The 23,679-nt window shown below is 53.0% G+C and overlaps 1 protein-coding gene across 2 annotated transcripts in view; it reads left to right on the top strand.

Moving 5' to 3' along the window:
- Nucleotides 1–23,679, top strand: part of PSME4 (proteasome activator subunit 4) — a 1,714,764-nt gene that overhangs the window by 1,427,261 nt on the left and 263,824 nt on the right. For both annotated transcript variants that reach the window (XM_085612595.1, XM_085612594.1), the window contains one exon: nucleotides 10,177–10,262. In XM_085612595.1, the coding sequence (XP_085468721.1) occupies nucleotides 10,177–10,262 (86 nt within the window). The remainder of the gene's footprint in view (nucleotides 1–10,176; nucleotides 10,263–23,679) is intronic.

Here is a 23,679-nt window from a genome sequence, read left to right as displayed (position 1 = left end):
TCATGGCTACAGATGAGGGGCAGGAGGAAGAGAGTGAACCTCTCCCAGACCTGTTGACTCAGAACCCTGATGATGGTTCAGTTGATGGTGTGGTCTTTTCTGACAGCCTCACTGATCATCAGCAACAGGACTGCAGACAAGTTCTGCAGGCCTACAGACATATGTTCTCTCTGACCCCAAGTCAGACAAACTGGTGCACCCATGAGGTGGATACTGGTGACAGTCTGCCGGTGAAGAGTAAAATCTACAGGCAACCTGACCATGTCAGGGACTGCATAAAAGTTGAGGTACAAAAGATGTTGGAGCTGGGAGTCATTGAACCTTCAGAGAGCCCTTGGGCTAGTCTTGTAGTTCTTGTGCCAAAACCTCACACCCAAGATGGTAAGAGAGAGATGAGGTTTTGCGTGTATTACAGAGGTCTCAATGCTGTCACTAGGACAGATGCCCACCCAATACCTAGGGCAGATGAGCTCATTGACAGACTGGCAGCTGCCAAGTTTTTGAGCACATTTGACCTGACAGCAGGCTACTGGCAAATCAGACTAGCTGAGAATGCAAAGGCCAAAACTGCTTTCTCGACCCCAGGAGGACATCATCAATTTGTGGTAATGGCCTTTGGTTTGAAGAATGCACCTGCCACTTTCCAAAGGTTGGTGAATCAAGTCCTTACAGGTCTGGATGACTACTGTGCAGCTTATCTTGATGATATTGCTGTCTTTAGCTCCACCTGGGAGGATCACCTGGTCCACCTGAGGAATGTTTTAGAGGCCCTGCAAAAGGCAGGCCTCACTATCAAGGCCACTAAGTGCCAGATAGGGCAGAGCAAGGTTGTATACCTGGGCCACCTAGTCGGTGGGGGTCAGGTTCAACCACTGGAGAGCAAGATCCAGACCATAAAGAACTGGACTCCTCCAATTACCCAGACTCAGGTCAGAGCTTTCTTGGGCCTGACTGGGTACTACAGAAAGTTTGTTAAGAATTATGGGTCCATTGTGACACCACTTAACGACTTGACCTCTAAGAAAATGCCAAAGAAAGTTCAGTGGACAGTAAGCTGTCAAAAAACATTTGATGACCTGAAGCAGGCCATGTGCAGTGCACCTATTCTGAAAAGTCCAGACTACTCCAAAGAGTTTATTGTCCAGACAGATGCTTCTGAGTTGGGTGTGGGAGCTGTTCTTTCACAACTGAATATAGATGGTCAAGACCAACCCATTGCTTTTATTAGTAGAAGGCTGACCCCTAGAGAGAAACATTGGTCAGCTATTGAGAGGGAGGCCTTTGCTGTGGTTTGGGCCCTGAAGAAGCTGAGGCCATACTTGTTTGGCACTCACTTCAAGATTCAGACAGACCATAAGCCACTCTTGTGGCTAAATCAGATGAAGGGTGAAAATCCCAAACTTCTTAGTGTGAGAAGTTGGCCTGATATATGATGTCACTATTTCTAGTGTACACCCTGTATCAGTCCAAACAACCCTTATGGTGATTGGTTGTAAAGTCAACCTTATAGACCAGCTATCCTAGTGGTAGTATGGACAAGGGCAGTCTTAGGCTAAACTCTGTATGGCATGTGAAGCCAGCTGATATACCATTTGCAATCCCTTGAATACCAAATGAAAGGACACCACACCAGGTATATATAAAAGTAGAATGTATTTATTCTAACATATACCCTCAGCACTCTTTATGAGTTCAGAGGTCTAAGTACAAACAATTTCTTTAGTAGCATACGTTAAGTTACACAGAAAAAATACAGTTAGGTCCGGGGGCCACGCAAACCATATACTAAGAAAGTGGTATAAGTACCACGTCACGAACAGGGAGTAGGCCTAGGGCCTAGGGAATCGCTGGGGCTACACTACCCTACCAATAGTTAGGCAGTGGGAGGCCCACGGGAAGCGTGTGCAGTGTGGAGACACACACGCGGGTTACATTAAAGTCAATAGGAATGTAATAGTTAGAAATAGGAAGAATAAGGTCACTTCCAAAGTAACTAGGAGGAAGCGACTAAAGACTTAGACACTTGGATAGCCAATGTCCACTGGAGCACCGGAGTACTCGCGTTACCTCACCCACAGGAGACGGGTGCATAGGTGTGAAGATGTGTCGGGTGTCGTCGCTGGATCCTATGGATGCCTAAAGAAAAGATGCTGGCAGGCGACCAGGAGGAAGATGTCCGGTGGACCCAAGGATGGATCTTGAAGGAAGAACACCTGCAAGCAGAGGGGACAAAGTCTGGGTCACTAGCCAGTGACCGGGTGGAACCAGGAAGGAACCAGGCGATGTTGTGCAGAACACAGGTGATGTCTTGAAGCTTGTCTCTGCAGCCACGTGGACCAGGAGGCGTCGAGGACGCCCAGAACCAGGATACGAGCTGCCCCACGAAGGATCTTGCTGATGGCGGAGTCGACGTCCCGATTAGAGTCAACAAGCCTTGGCAAAGGCAACCCACGCGGAAATCGAAATTCGCTTCAGGTGCCGACCAGGACGGTCTGAGTTGCTTCTCTTTCACAGGGAAGCGGGAGCCAGTCTGGAGGAGCCAAACCAGCGGTGGAAAGTTAAGGGTTCGTCGTCACTGAGGCCACTAGCCAACGGGCCAGCAACCGGACAGACGCGTCGAGCGGGAAAATGCAGAAGAGCCCCACGCAGAACTCGTGGAGCGTGGAAGGCTGATCTTCGGTGCAGATGGTGCTCGGGGTTTGGGCTTCTCAATCCCCAGAGCACAACGTCGAGGGTGCCTCAGAAGCTGCGCTGGAAGCTACTCGCCAATTTTCCCAGGTTGCCCGTCCCACGTCTCTCGTCGCCTCCACGGATCTCAGCTCTGATGTGGATCAGGGTCGGAGAAGTCTGGAAGTCACGGTGCTGGTCGGGCTCTGCAGGCGGTTCCTCGTAGAACTTGAGCAAAGCAAACGGCAGGTCGCTTGGTGGTGCCTGTTTGCACAGGGTGGCCACTCCTTGGCCACAAGGGAGATTCTTTAGTCTTCTTGTCGTCGGATGTCGAAGGTCCAGAGTTGCGTGTCTAGTTTGTTCAGGATAATCTAAAGTCCTAGGGACTCAGCTCCCACTTTTATACTAATCTGGGGGGCTGGACTACCTGCAAGGTCCCTCCTATGGGTGGGACCAGGGAGGGGGGTGGTTACACCCCCTTCCCTTTGTCAAGTTTCGTGCCAGGGCTGGGGCTGGAGTGCCCCAGCACCGGTTTGAACCGGGCTATGCATGGGACACCTTGTGTGCCCCAGGCAGTGTCTCGTTTCTTTCATCCCTCCCTGCCCCAATACACTAAGTCCTGTCTGGGGTGGTGCTAGCACCTCCCAAGGCAGGAAACCTATTGTCCAAGCCTCCCTTGCTGGAAGGACTCCCAGCAGCAGGAGGTCAGACTTGTGTCCATGGCAGCAGCATCCATTTTTGTGATGCTGGGGCTCTGGTTAACTTTAACCGGGTAAGTAGGATTTTAGCATGTCTTGTCCCTCTAGAAGGGGAGAATACTATCCTCATCACCAGAAATGGTGTGGCGGTAGTATTCCAAAGTGTTAGACACCTTACACGACATGTTTCGATAAAGCCAAACCATAGTTACCATAACCGCAAGGATTATAAGGCACTTTAAGAGTATATGGTAGGCGATATCATAGAACAGCTATAAGGACATGGTTCCAAAAGCTGCAGACAGGCTCAGCTCATGCCAGAGCACCATCTCACATGTTACCAAGCACTCTACCTCCAGGATTGTCAAGGCCTGCCATAGGAGTGGCTTACAGGTTACCCATGTGTCTATATATAAGGGAGGTATAGGAATACTATACCTAAGCAAGGGGTGATTACACGACCTTGCCCCAGCTGAGTGATCAGCCAGTTGTAATGATGGGAGGCCAGCCAGGGGTGGCATAATACATGCTGCAGCCCCTGATAGGCCTAGGGTACACCTATGCCCTGGGTACCTAAGGTACACTGTACAGGGACCCATAAGGTGATCCTTACCAATTGGGCTATGTACCTAAAGTACATAGTATGAATTTAGAGAGAGAACAGCTGGGCTGTGGGTCTGATTAGCAGGCCCACAGCCCCATCTAAGTCGAAAACCAGTAAAGCAAAAGCAAAAAGTGGGGGTGACCATAGGAAGCAGACCCTACTCTCCTGCAGCTGGTATTTCGTGATTCGGCTCGAGGTCTGTTCGCGATCCCTGGTCCGTTGGCCTGTCGGTCACTGTGAAGGTAAGTCTGAATTTTCTTGGGCTTCCCTGGTTGCTCCAGACGTGCCCTGACTCTCCATTGCTTGGAGAGTCCCCAGGACCTTGCTGGTCCTCACCGTAACTTGTTTCCTCTGCCCGCGTGGGTTGCCGTTGCCAAGGCTTGTTGGTGTTCAATCCGGACACTGACATCCCTAGCACTCGACATCCTTCGTGGGACAGCTCACTTTCGGACTTTGGTCGTCGTCGACATCTCCTGGTCCCCGTGGCTGTAATGTCAAGCATCCTATCTTCTGACCTGAAGCACCCGACATCAGTGGGTATTCGTCTACTGAGCCCCTGGTCACCCTGAAGTGACCCAGACTCTGTCCCCTCTGCTTTCAGGTTCTTCTCACCTCGGATCCAGGCTTGGATTCCACCGGACACTTCATCTTCCCAGCAGCAGCACATCTGATAGACTACTAGCCGCAGATTCCTTCACGTAGAATTATCCCCAGGCAGGAGACTGGACACGGAAAACTTTCTTGCCCAGCATCCCAGCGCGCCGGGGGGACAACATCACGCGACTCCGCCCAGGCATCGTCCGCGCACGCGACGTCAGCGAGGTCACATAAGTCCCACCCTGGCGCGCCTACGTCAGTTTTTTCCTTTTCCGCGTGCAACGCGGATCCGGTTTGTGCTCGGGCCTGTTTAGGCCTTTCCCTTACACTATTGCTGCGTGTGTGGGAACAGTGTGTGAATGCCTTCGGGCTTTAAAACTTGCTCGTCGTGTGGCCGCCTCATGTCGGCAACGGATCCTCACCCCATCTGTATGTGGTGTTTTGGGGATCACCACGACTCCACTGATTGTGAGGCGTGCCAGCAGATGAAGCCGAAGTCCCGGCGAGAGCGCCGGATGAAACTTCTGTCGGCTCGTGTGTCCAGATTGCCGTCGGCGCCTCGTCTGGCTCCTGCGGAGAGTTCTCGGGGCCGCAGCTGCCCTCGCCGGCTTCGATCTTCTAGGTCGCAAGAGCGCCGCTCACCTGTTGGTAAGTGTTGTAGTATGTCCCCGAGGGTCGGGTTCTGGCCTGTCGGGGGCGTGGGTTCTCCACGGGTGGTGCGGCCCCACGTGTCGTCCCCTTAGCTGCCTTTTCCCGGCGTGGGGGCGTCCAGAGCCCAAATGAAGACATATGAGGCGGCTTTGCAGGCCTCTCTGGCTTCTCCTACTCCTCCATCCCCTCCTGGGACGTCAGCGAATCCCTTGCAGTGTACGGGGCCCTCCACGGCGTCGCCTGCGGCTCCGGCCCCCAGTGGTTCGGATCCAGGCTCGGAGGATGTAGTGTCGTTGGGGTGCCGCCCTTTGGGGTCCCTCCTTCGGACCACGGCGCCTCTGCTTCCCCACAAACTCCCGCGGGAGTCCCTGTGGTGTCGCCGGCTGTCGCCGGGGCTCTGGTTACACCCGAGCCCCTCTTGGTCCGCGGGACAGGCGGCGTCCTTGTCCGAGGCCGAGGTGGCGCCGCTACAGTGCCAGTGGCTACTGGCCCTGGCGGCACCGCAGGGGTCGGTGGACTGCCCATCTCGCCCTGTCACGAGTCGCGGCTGGCGGGGGACTTCTCGTCCTTCCCCGGGCCCTTCTCGTTCCTCCACGCAGGCGGCTGCCTCGTCCGAGGTCTAGTTGGCGGCGCCCCTTTGCCACCCCGGCTCAGCTCCGGTCCCCTGCACCGTGTGCTGTGTCGGAGGTCGCCTCGGCATCTCCTCCGGCGCCGGTCGACTGTGTCCTGCTTCAGGTTGCGGACTCTATGCTCCGGGCCGACGACGGGTCGTTGACTCGTCTTCGGATGCCTCCTCTTCTCCAGAGGTCCGGCGGTTGCTGGTGTCATCCTTGCCGGAGACGGGCCGCCGTGTCGTTGCTTTTTCCCCGACGTCATCTAAAGGCGGCTCCTCGTCGTCTCCGCGACCGCGGTCTTCGCCGTAGGGGCCGCAGGTCCCCCACTCCTCTGTCCCTCTTCCTTCCTTCCGACCTTGGCCCTTCCTTCCTCCGTTTGGCTTGGGGGATGGCCGCCTTAGCTTGCAGCCGTCGCCTAACGAGGAGCTGCTTTCCCCTCCACGGGGCCCCGCGGAGGCCGGTGCGGCTTTCGTCCGCGCTGTTTCCACGGCTGTGGGAATTTTGCGTATGGGTGATCCAGCTGGCCATTTCCCCACCGATCATCTTTTGGAGGTTCTCCACTAGGGCTCTGGTGGTAGGGAACTGTTGCTTCCTTTCGAGGGTTCACTCCATTCTTCTCTCTTGGGGACTTGGGGACACCCTGCCACAGGGGACCCGGTGCCCCAGCACCTTCTGCACTGCCACCATCCGGCACCGCGTGATCCGGTGTGCCTTTCTCTTCATCCTTCAACCAGAGGCCCCCTTTTGCAGTCTGCCTTTCCTGCTTTGCCGCTGCTATTGTCTCCCCCGTCACGGGAGGCACGCTGGCTGGACTCCTGGGGGCGCAATATCTTTGCCTCGACCAGTGCGGCTCTGCGGGCCCTTAACACACTGTGTGTTTTGGCTAGGGCCACTTTTTGTTTGTGGGACTCGGCGGAGTCCCTTATGTCTGCCACTTCTCAGGAGGGTGCCTGTGTGGACTTGCGACACCATGTCTTGGATGGTCGGGAGCTGGCGGCGTTTATCCTTCGCTCCGCTCTGAACATCTCGGAGGCGCTGGGTCGTGCCATGGCTTCTTCGGTGGCCCTTCGTCGTCATGCCTGACTTCGGGACAGTGTGTTCCCAGAGAATATACGGGAACGGCTGGTGGACCTTCCCTTCGATGGTGCTCTTTTGTTCCATGCCCCTGCAGACTCGGCAATCCAGAGGTTCTTGGCGGGACTTCGTCCTCCTCCTCCTCCTCCTCCTTCTCCTCCTCCTCCTCCTCCTCCTCCTCCTCCTCCTCCTCCTCCTCCTCCTCCTCCTCCTCCTCCTCCTCCTCCTTCTTCTCCTCCTCCTCCTCCTCCTCCTTCTTCTCCTCCTCAGTGACCTGCGGTTGCTCTGGTTCTTGGAGCTGTTATTCGTTGGGGCGGGTCACCCCGATTGTCTGGCTGAGGTTGTGGTTCTGTTGGCTGCTGGCCAGCCCCTTTTTGACTGTGTGTTTTTCCTTTGGGTTAACCACACCATGCTGTGCCTGCGATTGGGCCTTCTGCATTTCCCATCTGGCTGCTTGATAAGCCTCCTGTGGGGTTTTCTTATGCCGCGGTTCTTTTTGTTGTCCTCTGCTGCGGAAGTTTCTTCCTAAGAGGTTCCCATGTCTTGGGATGTGACATCCCCCATGTGCGGCAGGGTTGGCTGTTATATAGCCTTGGTATGTGCTGGGGAGTTGTGGTCGCCTGCGGGCTTCTGCTCATCGTGGCGTTATGGTATGTTGCGAAAGCAACCTTCTTCTTCACCTTTTTGCGTGAGTATTGGTTCTATGGTGTTCCTGGCGTTTGGAGGAGCTTGCCAGTGCTGCCGTCTTCTTTCTGCACCGTTGTGCCTTCTTGGGGATTTAGTGGGGCTGTCATCCTGCCCTCTCCACTGCTTCCTGTGGGCCTGGCACTTGGTTCTACCTCTTCTCCCTGCGGGGGGATGGTCCCTGACTTTTGGACCCTCTGGCAGGTGCAGTTTGTCCCTGCGGGGTGTTGGACGCTTCTTCCTTGGTGACCTTGGGTTCCCCTTTTCGGCTTCCGCCCGCTTCTTGCTGCCGGCGCCATCCTGTCTGGGATTGCCTTTGCCCTGGCTCTTCTCCTTGGAGTCTCTAGGTTGCTCTTCTCCTTCGGCGCCCTCCTGTTGGGGATTGCCTTTGCGCTGCCGCTTCTCCTTGGAGTCTCTAGGTTGCTCTTCTCCTTCGGTGCCCTTTTTTGGCCTCGGGCGGAGGTTTTCTTGCCTCACGTGGGCGTGGGGTGTTGGGCCTCTTTGCGCCTTGCCTTGTTTCCTCTGCTGAGTGAGGGCAGGCTATCATCTTCTTCTTCTTCTTCTTCATTTACCCTTGCCTGGGGGATAGGGCTCCTCATCCTGTTGGGGACTCGGCCCCCGTGCGGGCCTCTGTTTGGCCCAGGTGGGTGGGGTCCTCTTGCAGACCCTCCTTCCCCTTGGGTATGGCTAGGGTATCTATTCTGTGTGAAGGAATCTGCGGCTAGTAGTCTTTATCAGATGTACGAGTTACTTACCTTCAGTAACGATGTATCTGGTAGAGACGATTCTAGCCGCAGATTCCTTCACGGCCCGCCCTTCCTCCCCGTTCTGCGAGGACTTGTGATTTGGTTTTTGCACTCGCTTCCCTGTGGGCGGCGGTGTCTTCTATGAGTACGTTCTTCCCCCTTTTTCTATCCGGATGTCCCTTTTTCCTCCCTGTTGTCACATGGGAGGTTAGGTTGTTGGTACTTCTGGCTCTTGCGATCCTTGAGCTGGGGGTCTTTGGCTGTGTCTCTGCCCTTGTTCCTGATGGGGGTTGTCATACTCTGTGATGGGGATGTCTTCGATTTTTGTCGTTTCCTGTGTGTCCCCAACTGGTTTCCCTTCCTTGTCTTTGGTGGGGATTTTAGTCCTGTTGTGCATTTTCGTGACCTTTTTACATATGTCCCTTGTATTTGGGAGGGGGGGGGAGGGGGGAGGTTGTCTCTGTCCTTGCAGAGTTGCTGCTCTGTCCTTTATTCTTTCCCTGCCTTTGGGTACTGCAGTGCCAGGCACTGCTCTTTGTGGTGTTGTTCCTCACCATGCCTTTGGCTCTTTCGCACACTGTTCCTATACTCTCACAGTTTTGTCTACTAGCTCTGCGTTGTGGCGCAGAAAAGTTCTCTGAAGAAAACTGACGTAGGCGTGCCGGGGTGGGACTTATGTGACCTCGCTGACATCACGTGCGCGGACGACGCCTGGGCGGAGTCGTGTGATGTCATCCCCCCGGCGCACCGGGATGCTGGGCAAGAACGTTTTCCGGATCCAGTCTCACGCCTGGGGATAATTCTACGTGAAGGAATCTGTGGCAAGAATCGTCTCTACCAGATATATCGTTACCGAAGGTAAGTAACTCGTTCTAAAGGTGCTTTCTCCTTCACTCTCCCTAGTACACTGTCTCAAATTTGGCATCCACATTGCACTCTGCAACATCAAGTCAGGCACTTATCTTTAAGAAGGGGACAAGTCAGACCCAATAAGAGCCTCTGTGACCTTCACCTACTTCTCACTTGAGGACTGACTCTCCCCTTACTCTGCACCTCTCCAAAATCCTAACACCTGTGCACAATATTAAATGTTCTCTTCTTCCAGTTCTTTCACTCTTATGCTGTAGTATACATTGCTTTGTTGTCATCTGCTTGGTTTGCGCCGTATTCCTACAAATGGGTACATATTCAGTCTTGTACCATGGCCTACTTTCATGCTCAGTTACTTTTGAGTGCAGTGATTCAGTTGCCTGGTGGCATGTTTGTTTTTTTAATCGTAAAACCTTATTCCATGAAAAAGGGTCCTGGACCCTTTCTCCTCCTGCAGAGATAAACAAAATACCAAGCAGAAATGGCTGATGTTGACTGTACCTATAAGAAGTATTTCTAGCTGTACCTTGAGACTGACTACACCTTTGGTTAAAGGCCCATTGTGACTAGTGCTTTTCATGCGTTGCTTATTTTCTCATGCAAGCATGACCGCCTTGGAGATCGGCCAAAGTGTCCTTCTTTGATAGGTACATACTGAGAGGTATTCCCAGAGTTTTAGTAGTGTTAGCTTTAACAGTTCCATCAAATTTGTTTATTTTCATTAAGTTCTGTTGTAGTGCTTAGTAGCATGTGTTGTTTGATGTATGGGACTATTTCAAATGTCACATGTATTGAAATGCGATTATATGTTACAAAAAACTTTAAGGGTTGGGTATCTTTTCTGGCAAATTTGGGTGTTGTTGAAGGGAACTCTTTTTGATCATAATATAATCCTTATTGATGATTGTAACTCACGGTAGATGAGGTCATTTATATAAACTTTAAAAATCTTGATTTGTTCTTTTTCCTAGTATTGAAGTGGTTAATCGCAAGTGCAGGCAGACTGTTTTCTACAGCTGTGCCAGAACAAATACAGCTTTTGCCTATCCTCTTTAAGGTACGTTTTTTAAAGCTCAAGCAATGTTTTTCAGCAAAATGAATTCTCAGATTTTCAAGTTTTTTTTAAACTAATGACAGCTGTATATAAATAAACAGGGCGAAAGCAATGGATAACATCAATCAACCAACATTTGTATAGCACAGCACTGTCACCCCTAAGGATCCCTGGGCGCTGAAATGAATGGTACAAACGCTGTTTACATATTTGGCTGGGTGGATGTTTGTATTGTCCTCTGACCACAAGTGATCAAAAGTCTCTACCTATGTTGCATCAGAAAATAATTCTACAATGAAAAATAGTCTTCTGTCGGTGCATCATTGTTGTAGGAGGCTGGCTCAGTGTATATGGTGCTCACTTATTGAAGTGATGCACCTTGTGGTGCATCACTTGGAGAAGTGTGGCTCAATGATTAGAGTGGCAGACCCTGATGCAGAGGTCTAGCCCGGGACCAGGGTTCAATTCCCCCACCTCGGCAGGTCTTGTGCTCAAAAATTCCACAGACCTGATAATTCTCGCCTCGGTGCCTATTCCAATCATGGAGTCCCACTCTGCAACTCTGGGCAATAGCTGGCTTAATCTCCACAACGGCCCCCACAACGCTAAGGATGCCTGGCCTCCACCTTGGGGGTGCCCAGGAGTGGACGCCTCACAGGGAAAGCCAGGATGGGTTCCACAGCGGTATTCGTACAAGCGCCTTGAGACCCTTGCGGGTGAGTAGTGCGCTATACAAGTATCAAATTTACATTTACATTTACCTTGCACTAATCCAGACAACCTTTATGGTGTTTTTAGTGGTCTTTCAAAAACCATTGAAAGCCCTCAAAGTGGTAGCTGTGGAGAGCAGCCTTCAGGCTTATCTTGAAGGAGTGTAAGGCAGCTTGTTTTACCAACTTTAAGCAAGGGTGCAAGTTAAATGAAAAAGAGCCACACAGTGTGTCTATAAAAATACTTCTATTTATTACACAAAACTCACTAACACATTGGTATATCTCCTACCCGGAGATACCAACTCAATACACAATAATACTTTGCAAGAATCAGGTAAGTAGCACAAATATACACTGGTCTCCAGGGGAGACCAAACCATATATTAAGAAAGTGGAATGCGAACTCCAAAGTAGAACGGGACTTGGACCAGAAGACCCAGAGGAGCTGGGGACACCAGGAACCACCCAAGGTAAGTACCCAGGAACCCCACGTAGGCTGTGTGCAGATTGGAAACACAGTTGCATGCCCAATGGAAGTCAATGGAGAAGTCGCGGTTGCAGTTTCAAAGAAGCTCCCTTGCCCGGAGGACCCTGAAGAAACCCTTTGGAAGACAGAAGGTTGTGGAGCCAACCCACCCGTGGATGCCCCAGGAACCAGGTTACCTGCACCAGGGAAGTCGGGTGCATATGGGTGAAGTGACGTCGGAACCTGCAGTAGACAGCAATGGGAGACTTGAAAGAAGATGCCTCTGGAGAAGACTGCAAAGGAGTCCAGTGGAATCCGAAGGTGGATTCTGGAAGTGAAGAACCTGCAAGCAGGAGGGACCAAGTCTGCCACTCGGAGGTGACCGGGAGGCACAGAAGCACGATGCCCACAGATGATGAGAGGTTCTAAAGAGTCAGCGGTGACCTTGTCGCTGCAGCTGTAAGGACCAGATGACACTGAGGAAGACCTGTGGAGCTGTGCACAAGCTGTCCGATGTCGGTGTCTGGCTGGTGGGTGTTCGGTAGGATCACCAATAAGCCTTGGTGGTCGCAACTGGCATGGAAGATGAAAAGGAACAAACGTTGGGCCAGCAAAATCCAGAGGGCCTCACCAACACAAGGAGAGTCAGATAAGGCCCCGAGCAAGCAGAGGAGTGCACAGAAGCAAGAGAAGACCCTCAGGAGGACCCACATGCCAAAGGCACACAAGTCGCCGGAGGACCTCAAGCAGCTCACCAAAGGTGGAGGCCCACGGTGCAGAGGAACCAGTGAGGACGCTGATCTTTGAGGGAAGAGTTGCTGGAGGCTGGAGCTTCTTGTAGCCCAAAGATCTCTGAAGCGCAGAGCCAACTACCCTTTTCAACAGCAAGTCGACGCGGTGCACAGGGGTTTGGTCCCAGCGACCCCGACGAGGGATACTGTCCTCAAAATTGTTGAGAAGACAGATCAGGCCTCTAGTGAGTTTCAAAACCACCACCTGTGTTGTTGGACCTCAGGAAGTCCGTAGGACAACGGAAGCAGCAGACCAGTCAGCTTCATTGCGGTGCCTGCATATGCAGGGTAGTAACTCCTTCACTCCAAGAGAGAATTCTTCGGGTGTCCTTGATGCCCACAGGTCTGTTGAAGAACCTGGATGAAGCACAGACACAAACGACAAAGAAGACTTGATGAACAGCGAGACCAGGAGCAGCAGGAGTCTTCCTCAATGCAGTCTCGGTTCCAGTCAAGGTTCAACAAAGTCCAAGTGTACAGACGATTGAAGAGCGACATAGTTTCAGGGTTGAGTAGTGTCCCAAGACGAATCTGAGGACCCACCCACAGGGAGCCCTTAAGTACCCTAAGGAAAGGGTTGGAACAACTCGGGAGTTCCTCCCAGAAGAAGCACTGGATACAGAGGAGGATTCTCCCATGTCCTTTGTCCAGTTTCACACCAGGTTTCATGAACTGGCTCACCTGGAGTATGCAAGGAGGGCACCAAATATGCCCTTCATAGCAGTCTGGTGTCCCTGGCAAGTGCCCCCACCCCAGCCTAATACACTCAGTCTTGTCTGGGAGGTGGTCACACCTCTCTGTGACAGGAATCATCTTGTTCTACCTTCCCCTGCACGAGCTCAGCTCAGCAAAAGGAGGGCAGAATCGTGTCAATGGTCTGCAGCAGAACTTGCTTGCTTGCAGACCCTGAAAGGCTGTTACCGGGAATACAGGAGAGTCCCTTAAAGAGCCCTCCAGTACATGGGATCATACTTCCAACACTGGATTTGGTGTTGGGTTATGATTCCAACATGTTTGGTGCAGCACTATATAGTTAGACATCTTGTAATGACTGATTTCCCCTATATGTCTTAAAATGGCTGACCCCCACTTACAAAGCCTGAAGAATCAACTCCGGGATTTGAAGGGGTGTCCTGCTCATGCAGGGGCACCCTCACACTTCGCACCAAGCACCCTGCCCTCAGGGCTGAAGACCCTGCCATAGGGGGGACATATAGTTTTTAGTGCAGCGACCTCATATATATGGATACATCTTCCTGTGGATTTCTCACTTTTGAACTACCCCATACGCACCATTCCATAGAAACTTTTCTCCTCAGCTCTCCTATGTCGACAAGGACGTCACCATGGAACTGCTCCGCATGACGTCATTGGAGCCATAAGTTCTCTTTTTTGCACGCCGTTGACGCTTAACGGAGTTTTCTTTGATACTGTTGCTGTGACTTTGTAGCCGTTCAAGATGACTACTCCTAGAAAGTTAGGATTCAAGCCGTGCAGGGAATGCAGGGGACAGATGTCCATCACTGACCCGCACAAAGATTGTTTTTGTGTCTGTCCTCGGATCACAAAATCGGGTCATGCACTTTGTGTAAGCGGGTGAATCCGAAGGCCCTGAAGGAGCGGGAGGCCAAGTTAATCATGGCCAAAGTCAAAAGACAGAAGGAGATCTCGGACCCAGTCAAAGTCGCTGTGAGAGGCTGGCTTAGTATATTGTGCTCACTAATGTAAGTGTAACACCATGCACTAATCCGGACAACCCATATGATGATTTTAGTGGTCTAAGACAACGTTAGAAAGCTCTCTAAGTGGTAGCTGTGGAGAGCAGGAGTGTAAAGCAGCTTGTTTTACTGGTACCTAATCTTATGGTATAGGTTAAGTGAAAAAGAATCACACAGTGTAGTTATAAAAATAGGTATTTTATTACAAACATTCACTAATTCAGTGTATTTTCTCCTACCCAGATATATAACCACAATACTTAGGAAATAGAGCATGTAAGTAGCAAAAATACACAATGGTCTCCAGGGGAGACCAAACCATATACTAAAATAGTGGAATGCGAACCCTGAATCAAGACAAGAGTGGACCCAGAAGACGTAGAAGAGCCGGGGACCCAAGGAACCACCCAAGGTGAGTATCTAGGAACCCCACGGATGTCGTGTGCAGAGTGAGAACACAACTGCGTGCTCCATGTTAGTTAAAGGGTAAGTCGCTGTTGCAGTTTTAAAGAAAAAGGACTCTTCCCAACGGACCCTGAACCCACCCCGTGGAAGATGGAAGGTTGGGGCCGACCATGATGCCGAGTCGTGCCCCGACTGCCGGGCCTTGACCTCAAAGGCTAGGCGGGAGCGGTCCCGCAAGCTCCTCGAGGTCCGGCAGTGGGCTCCGTGCCGCTCGAGGTTCCGGTCAAGGAGGAGGTCGAGCGACCGATCGCGGAGCCGCAGCCATCACCGCTCATCGGGTTCGAAGTCCTCGCATTCAGGTAAGTCGGGGCACAGTAAAAAGAAGTCGAAGAAACGACATCGCTCTTCTGACTCCCTTCGCGCGACTCGGCTGAGGGTTCGGGTGGCACCACCCGCGCGGCTCCGTCGGAGCCGCAGCAGTCGCATCCGGTCCCATACCCTCCGGTTCCTGGGCCTAATGCAATTCCGGGCGAGATTCGGAACTTCCTCGTGGCCATGAGGAGTCTCGCTCCGCCGTCGAGGCCTGCCGGCGCGCCTTCGGGTCCCGCAGGTCCGACTGGGAGGCCTAGCGAGCCGGCGGCTCCGGCCCCGTCGTCGACTTCAGTCCCGATGCCGCAGGCCCCCGTGGGATCCAGGCCTGGATCCCGGTCGACGCCGGTTGACCTTACGACCCCCTCCGCCGGCGCCGACCCCTATGGTACCGCCCCCGGCGCCGTCTTCGGACGACGTCATTCCCAGTTTTAGCCCCGGTCCGGGTACGGCCTCGGAGCGGCGGCGCCCGGCGCCGATGGATGAGCCGTTCATCTACCGCCCGGCTCCGTCCTTTCAACCTGTCTATCAGGAGTCGGATGACTGGGACGACTGGGAGGGGTTTGAGGACCCTCTGTCACAGCAGTGCCAGTTTGATCAGGACTGGGCAGAAGAGTTGGGGAATGCCAGTGGTCTCGACACCTCCCCTGACACTGGCTTCATCTCTCCTCCCTCCGTGGCTATGGAGGAGGGTGCAACCTATTCTGTGGTGATGTGCAGGGCTGCCGAAGCCCTTCATCTGGAGCTCCCTGCAGTGGCCGTGAGGACTAACCTCCTCACTGAAGTGCTTCAACCGCCAGTAAGCTCCTCGGAGCCTCTACTGCAGTTCAGTGAAGCACTGACTGACGTTCTGATGGGCACCTGGTCAAAGCCCTCCACAGTCACTCCTGCGGACCGGAACGTGGCCCGGCGCCAGTTTTCTGTCGGTGCACCCCACCCCTGAGAGCCTGGTTATCCAGGCCTCTACGTCCCAGACCGCATTCCCGTCCGCTCCCCCGGATCGGGAATTCAAAAGGTTGGAACAGTTTGGGAAGAAGCTGTTTTCTTCCCTCAGTTTGGGGTTGCGGTCTATTAATACTGCGTGCTTTTTGGACCGTTGTGGGATATGGTGGCGGACGTGCTGCCCCAGTGTCCGGGCCTCCGGACACGGCTCGCCCAGGCTCTTGCTGAGGGGTACTCGATTCGATGTGGGCTTGACACCACGGACTCGCTAAGTAGGGTGATTGCGACGACGGTGGTGATTCGTCGCCACGCCTGGCTGATATCCACGAATTTATCCGGAGATGTCCAGAGCACCCTCATGGACATGCCCTTCGATGGCCGTCGCCTTTTTTGCGACAAAAGCAGATAGTGTGCTGGAGCGCTTTAAGGGCTACGGCCAAGTCCTTGGGCCTCTCGGCCCTGCGCCCGCAAACTTCCGCTTTTCGCCCCTTTCGTGGCCAAGGAAGGGGCGCCCCCACACGTCCGTCTAGCCACAGGCCGCAAAACCAGCCTCAACGCAGTCGTGGGCGTGGATTCTGCTGAGGCGGAGCGGGGGGGCAGAGAGCCGGTCAGCCCACATCTGCCCCAGCAGCATCTGCCTCAAAGCCTTCCTAGTCAGACCTTTCAGGCCCATTCCACTCCAGTGGGAGGTAGAGTTCGCCATCACCTGCTCCACTGGCTTACCATCACGTCGGACAGGTGGGTGCTGCAAATCGTCCAAAGGGGCTACTCCCTCCCCTTTGAGGTGACCCCTCCAGCCATGCCACCGCAGTACCACCGCATGTCGGGGGATCACTGGCAACTTCTGCAGGAGGAAGTTACGGCCCTCTTGGCCAAGGGGCCATCGAGCGCGTTCCTGGCCCAGAAGTAGGTCGGGATTGTTACTCCCACTACTTTCTGGTTCCCAAGATGGGCAAAGGGGGCCTACGCCCTATCTTGGACCTCAGGAGCGTCAACGCCTTCCTCCGGAAGGAAAAGTTCAAGATGCTCACCTTAGCTCCGGTTCTGGCTGCCCTAGACCCTGGAGACTGGATGGTAGCGTTGGACTTGCAGGACGCATATTTCCACATACCCGTCCTGCCGGCCCACCGGCGTTACCTGCGGTTCACGGTAGGCCACGAGCACTTTCAGTTTACCGTGCTCCCCTTCGGCCTCACCAGTGCCCCTCGGGTGTTCACAAAAGTGATGGCGGTGGTCGCAGCTCATCTGCGCAGATTAGGGGTTTCAGTCTTCCCCTATCTCGATGACTGGTTGTTGAAGGCGGGCTCGCCCCAGGCAGTCGTCTCCCACCTCCATACTACGGCCGACCTCCTGCATTTGCTGGGGTTCTCCATCAACGTGCCGAAATCGCATCTGAGTCCCTCCCAGAAGCTTCTTTTCATTGGAGCGGTTCTGGACTCGGCGCTGTTTCGGGTCTATCCTCCGGAACAGCGGATTCGGGATAATTAGGCTCTGATTCCGATCTTTCAGCCTTTATCCCGAGTTTTGGTCAGGTTGGTGCTGTGGCTGCTGAGTCTGATGGCCTCCTGCATCCTGCTGGTACATCACGCCAGGTGACGGATGCGGGCTCTGCAATGGGACCTGAAGTTCCAGTGGGCTCAACATCGGGGCAACCTGTCCGACCATGTCCTGATCTCAGAGGGCACTGCAAGACAGTTGCAGTTATGGCTCACGGACCACGATTAGGTCAGTGGCAGATCCCTCTCCCTACCCCAACCGGAGCATGTGGTGGTGACGGATGCGTCCCTCCTGGGATGTGGGGGGCCACATGGAAGAGGCGGAGATCAGAGGCCTCTGGTCTCCGGCGGAGTCCCGGCTCCATATCAACCTATTGGAGCTGCGGGCGATACGGCTTGCACAGAAGGCATTCCTTCCCTCTGCACGGGGAAGTGCAGTGCAGGTGTTCACGGACAACACCACCGCCATGTGGTATTGCAACAAACAGGGCGGGGTGGGGTCGTGGACCCTTTGTCAGGAGGCTCTGCGCCTCTGGACATGGCTGGAACATCAGGGCATCACCCTGGTGGTTCAACACCTGGCGGGCTCTTTGAACGCCAGGGCGGACAAACTCAGCCGCCGGTGCATGATGGATCACGAATGGCGTCTGAACTCGGACGTGGCGCAAGGCCTCTTTCGACAGTGGGGAGAGCCTTGGTTAGATCTATTCGCCACCGAAGAGAACGCACAATGTCAGCAGTTCTGCGCGTTGGAATTTCCAAGACAGCACTCACTCGGAGACGCTTTTCGGCGCGAGTGGAGTTGTGGTCTGTTGTACGCCTTTCTAACTCTACCACTTCTGCCCAGAGTGCTGAAGAAGATTAGGCGCGACCGGGCCAAGTAAACTTTGTGGCTCCGGATTGGGCACGAAGATACTGGTATCCCGAGCTACTCAGTCTGTCAATCGATCCCCCGATTCGACTGCCTCTTCAGGAGGACCTTCTGTCGCAGCAGCAGGGGACGGTCCTCCACACGAACCTGTCCAGCCTCCACCTCCATGTGTTGAGATTGAGCTATGACAGTTGATGCCATTTGACTTGTGTGAGAAGTTGGCCCGGTATATGATGTTCACTAGTTAAAGTGACCACCTTGTACCATGCCAAGCAACCCTTATGGTGTGGTTGTAAGTCAACCTTTTCGGACTAGCTGCCCTAGTGGTAGCGTAGGCTAAGCAGTCTTTGAGGCTAAACTCGTGAAGCGTGTTAAGCAGGCTGTTTTACCAAATGTAACCCCCTTTTATACCAATGAAAGGACACCACACAGATATATATTCAAAATATATATGTATTTATTTCTCAAAGTAACCCCTAGTCTCTTTATGAGCACAGGAGCACAAATCGTCAAACAAGATTACAGTAGAATACACAGAAGTTGCACTTTATATGGATAGGCCCTGGTGGCCGCTCAAACCATATACTAAAATAGTGGTATAAGTACCACGAACAGAAAAGGGAAAAGGCCTAGGGCCTCTAGAATCGCTGGGCCTACAAGGAGCTAACTTTAGTTAGTGACCAGGAGGTCCACGGGTGGCGTGTGCAGAGCAAATAGTCACACGCGTGCTCCCATAGGTTTACAATGGGTGCGTAAAGTTACAAAGTTACTGCAAAAAGGATCTTCCGGATGGACTATGAACACAAGATTGGAAACACAGACACTAGAGATGATTCTCTACACTTGGGCACCGGAGTGCCAGCTTTACCTCACCCACAGGAAGCGGGTGCATAGGTGTCGAAGTGCGTCGGGTTTCTTCTCTCTGTTCAATGGAGCCTGAAGACAAAGATGCTGCAGGCGGTCGGTCCGGAAGAGATGCGGTGGATCCAAGAGTGGATCGAAGTTGTAGAAGACCTGTAAGCAGAGGGGACAGTGTTCACAGTCACTAGCCAGTGACCAGCGTGGCACCAGGTGGGTACCAGGCGATGTCGGGTGCAAACAGGAAGAAAGGTGCAGCTTGTCTCTGCAGCCACGTGGTCCCTGAAGGTCGACGACGTCCAGGAGTCGGTTCACGAGCTGTCCCACGCAGGCTCTCGCTGTCGGCGGTGTCGGCGACTTGATCGAAGCAAACAAGCCTTGGCAAAAGCAATTGTTGTGGAAAACGAAATAAGCTGATGGTTCTGACCAGCAAGGTCAGAGGGACTGCTCCTTTGGAGGGGAGCAAGGGCCAGTCTGGAGCAACCAGACCAGCGGTGTATTTCTTGAAGTTCGTCGCCAAGATGGCCACTAGCCAGCGGGCCAGCAACCGGTTAGGCGCGTCGAGTGGCAAAATGCAGAAGGGCCCCACGCAGATCGTGGAGATGCTGGAGGGCTCACCTTTGGTGCAGATGCTGCTCGGGTGTTGGGCTTCTCAGATCCCAAAGCACAACTTGGAGGGAGTCTCGGTTGTTGCACTTGCAGCTTGTCGTGGTCGTTTCGAGATGGCTGGCTCCACGTGTCTCGTTGCCTCCACGGGTCTCCTCTTTTCAGGGACTGTGGATCGGGCGGTGAGAGGTCTGGAGGTCCAGGTCTTGTCAGTCTCTGGGCTCGGGCTCCGGCGGGAGGCGGCGGCAAAGCAGACGTTGATTCGCTGGATGGTGCTTGCGTTAGCAAGGTGGTCACTCCCTGACCACAGGGGAGATTGGCTTCAGTCCTCTGTGCGGCAGAGCGTCGAAGTTCCCGTCTTCTTCTTAGTTTCAAGTTGATTCCAGGATGTCTGAAGTCTTAGGACACAGCTCCTACCTTTAAGCGGATTCTAGGGGCCGGACTACCTGCTAGGTCCCTCCCTATGGGTGGGACCAGGAAGGGGGGTGGTTACACCCCCAATCCTTTGTCCAGCTCGCCCCAGGTCCAGGGCTGGTGTGCCCCAGGACCGGTTTGAACTGGCATATGCACCGAGGCTCCTTGTGAGCCTCAGGCATGTCTGGTTCCTTTCAAGCCCTACCTGACCAATACACAAAATCCTGTCTGGGGTGGTGCACGCACCTCCCCTGGCAGGAAACCCTTTGTCCACACCTCCCAAGCTGGAAGGACTCCCAGCAGCAGGAGGGCAGACTTGTGTCTGTGGTGGCAGCATCCATTTTGTGGAGCTGAGGCTATGTCTGATTTTACCCGGGTTTCAGGTACTGTACATGTCGTGTCCCTCTAGAAGGGTGGAATGCTAACCCCGTCGCCAGAATTGGCGAGGGGTTAGTATTCCAATTCGTATGACACCTTACTCGACATGTTTTGATAAAGCCAAACCAAAGATAGCATTTAACCGCGAGGTTCATAATGCACTTAAGAGTATATGGTATGACGATATCTGGAAACAGTAGAAGGAAGTTGTTCCGACCACTGCAGACAGGCTCAGCTCATGCCAGAGCACCATCTCACATGGAACCAAGCACTCTGCCTTCAGGATTGTTAAGGGCTGCCATAGGAGTGACTTATAGGTTAACATGTGTCCCATTTAAGGTTAGGTATAGGTATACTACACCTAAGTAAGAGGTGGTTACACCAACTTACCCCAGCTGAGTGATCAGCCAGTTGTGTCAAATTTGTTAGGCCAGGCCTGGGGTGGCATAATACATGCTGCAGCTCCTGGCAGGCCTTAGATACACCAATGCCCTGGGTACCTAGTGTACACTGGTACAGGGGCTTACAGGGTGATCCACTTCCAATTGGTTATGCACCTAGGGTGCATAGTGTAAATTTAGTAGAGAGAACAGCAGGCTGGGGGTCTGATTGGCAGGCCCACAGCCTCAATATGTCAAAAACCAGTGAAGCAAAAAGCAAAAATTTGGGGTGACCATAGGATAGCAGACCCTACTCTCCTACACAACACCCCCCCCCCCCAAACGCAGGGACATTAAACTAGCCTTGACCAGTCTCGTCTTCATGTCCTAAGTGAAAGTACCTGGAGAGACCATCTGCATTCCCATGGTCAGTACCTGGCCGGTGCTCCACTGTAAAGTCCATCCCCTGTAGGGAAATGGACCACCTAAGCAGTTTGGGGTTTTCACCCTTCATCTGATTTAGCCACAAGAGGGGCTTATGGTCGGTCTGAATCTTGAAGTGAGTGCCAAACAAGTATGGCCTCAGCTTCTTCAGGGCCCACACCACAGCAAAGGCCTCCCTCTCAATAGCTGACCAATTCCTCTCTCTGGGGGTCAACCCTCTGCTAATAAAAGCAATGGGTTGGTCTTGACCATCTACATTAAGTTGTGACAGCACAGCTCCCACACCCAACTCAGAAGCATCTGTTTGGACAATAAACTCTTTGGAGTAGTCAGGACTTTTCAGGATAGGTGCAGAGCACATGGCCTCCTTCAGGTCATCAAATGCCTTTTGACAGCTTACTGTCCACTGAACCTTTTTGGGCATCTTCTTGGATGTCAGATCATTAAGAGGAGTCACAATGGACCCATAGTTCTTAACAAACTTCCTGTAGTACCCAGTCAAGCCCAAGAAAGCTCGAACTTGAGTCTGGGTGGTTGGAGGAGACCAGTCCTTGATGGATTGTATCTTACTCTCCAGTGGTTGAACTTGGCCTCCACCTACAAGGTGGCCCAAATACACAACCTTACTCTGCCCTATCTGGCACTTAGTAGCCTTGATAGTGAGGCCTGCCCTTTGCAGAGCCTCAAGAGCCTTCTTCAGGTGGATCAGGTGATCCTCCCAGGTGGAGCTAAAGACAGCAATGTCATCCAGATATGCTGCGCAAAAGTCATCCAACCCAGTAAGGACTTGATTCACCAACCTTTGGAAGGTGGCAGGTGCATTCTTCAGACCAAAGGGCATCACCACAAATTGGTAGTGCCCACCTGGGGTTCAGAATGCTGTTTTGGCCTTAGACTCCTCAGCTAATCTGATTTGCCAATAGCCAGCTGTCAAGTCAAATGTGCTCAAAAACTTAGCAGAAGCTAGTTTGTCTATGAGCTCATCTGCCCTTGGAATAGGATGCGCATCTGTCCTGGTGACAGCATTGAGTCCTCTGTAATCCACACAGAACCTCATCTCTCTCTTGCCATCTTTGGTGTGAGGTTTGGGGACAAGAACCACTGGGCTAGCCCAGGGGCTCTCTGAGGGTTCAATGACACCCAATTCCAGCATTTTGTGTACCTCAGCGTTTATACAGTCCCTGACGTGGTCAGGTTGTCTGTAAAGCTTGTTCTTTACAGGCAGACTGTCACCAGTGTCCACCACATGGGTACACCAGTCAGTTTGGCTAGGTATCAAGGAAAACAGATGTTGAAATGATTGTAGAACTTGTCTACATTCAGTCTGCTGATGGGCAGTGAGGTTGCCTCCAAGGGTCACTCCTTCAACTGAGCCATCTTCAGGGTTCTGAGACAACAGGTCTGGGAGAGGGTCACTCTCTTCCTCCTGTCCCTCATCTGTAGCCATGAGCAAGCCCATGTCTGCCCTGTCAACACATGCTTTTAACCTGTTAACATGGAGTACCCTGTGGGGATTCCTGGGAGTTCCTAGGTCCGCCAAGTAGGTAACCTCTCCCTTCTTTTCCAGGATTGTATGGGGTCCAGACCATTTGTCTTGGAGTGCTGCTGGGGCCACTGGCTCCAATACCCATACCTTCTGTCCTGGCTGAAACTCAACCAAGACAGCCTTTTGGTCATGCCAAGCTTTCTGTAAGGCCTGGCTTGCCTCAAGGTTTTTGGATGCCTTCTCCATATACTCAGCCATCCTGGAGCGGAGACCAAGTACATAGTCCACTTTGTCTTGCTTAGGCTTTTTGAGAGGTAACTCCCATCCTTCCTTCACCAAACACAGTGGGCCTCTTACAGGGTGCCCAAACAACAATTCAAAGGGGCTGTAGCCAACCCCCTTTTGTGGGACCTCTCTGTAAGCAAACAGAAGGCAGGGTAGAAGGATGTCCCATCTTCGCCTAAGCTTTTCAGGTCATCCTTTGATCATACCCTTTAGGGTCTTGTTGAATCTCTCAACAAGCCCATTGCATTGTGGGTGATAAGGGGTGGTGAACTTGTAGTTGACACCACATTCCTTCCACATAGCTGTCAAGTATCCTGACATGAAGTTGGTACCTCTGTCAGAAACTACCTCCTTAGGAAACCCCACTCTGGAGAATACTCCCAGCAGGGCCCTGGCCACAACAGGTGCTGTAGTGGTCCTAAGGGGAATTGCCTCTGGATACCTGGTGGCATGATCCACTACCACCAGTATAAATCTGTGCCCAGATGCAGTGGGAGGATCCATGGGACCCACTATATCTATTCCCACTCTTTCAAAGGGGACCCCCACCACAGGTAGTGGTATTAGGGGGGCCTTTGTTGTGCCACCTGATTTGCCACTGGCTTGGCAGGTCACACAGGAGCGACAAAACTCCTTTGTATCTTCATTCATGTGAGGCCAGTGAAAGTGAGGGACACGCCTGTCCCAAGTCTTGTTCTGGCCTAAGTGTCCTGCTAAAGGAATATCATGGGCCAAGGTAAGAAGGAAGCCCCTAAATTGCAGAGGTATAACCAACCTCCTGGTTGCACCAGGCTTGGG

This window comes from Triturus cristatus, chromosome 6 (genome assembly GCF_964204655.1).
Source record: "Triturus cristatus chromosome 6, aTriCri1.1, whole genome shotgun sequence".
Taxonomy (NCBI): domain Eukaryota; kingdom Metazoa; phylum Chordata; class Amphibia; order Caudata; family Salamandridae; genus Triturus; species Triturus cristatus.
The sequence above is the reverse complement of the archived record's forward strand: the minus strand, read 5'-3'. Positions and strand labels throughout refer to the sequence as shown.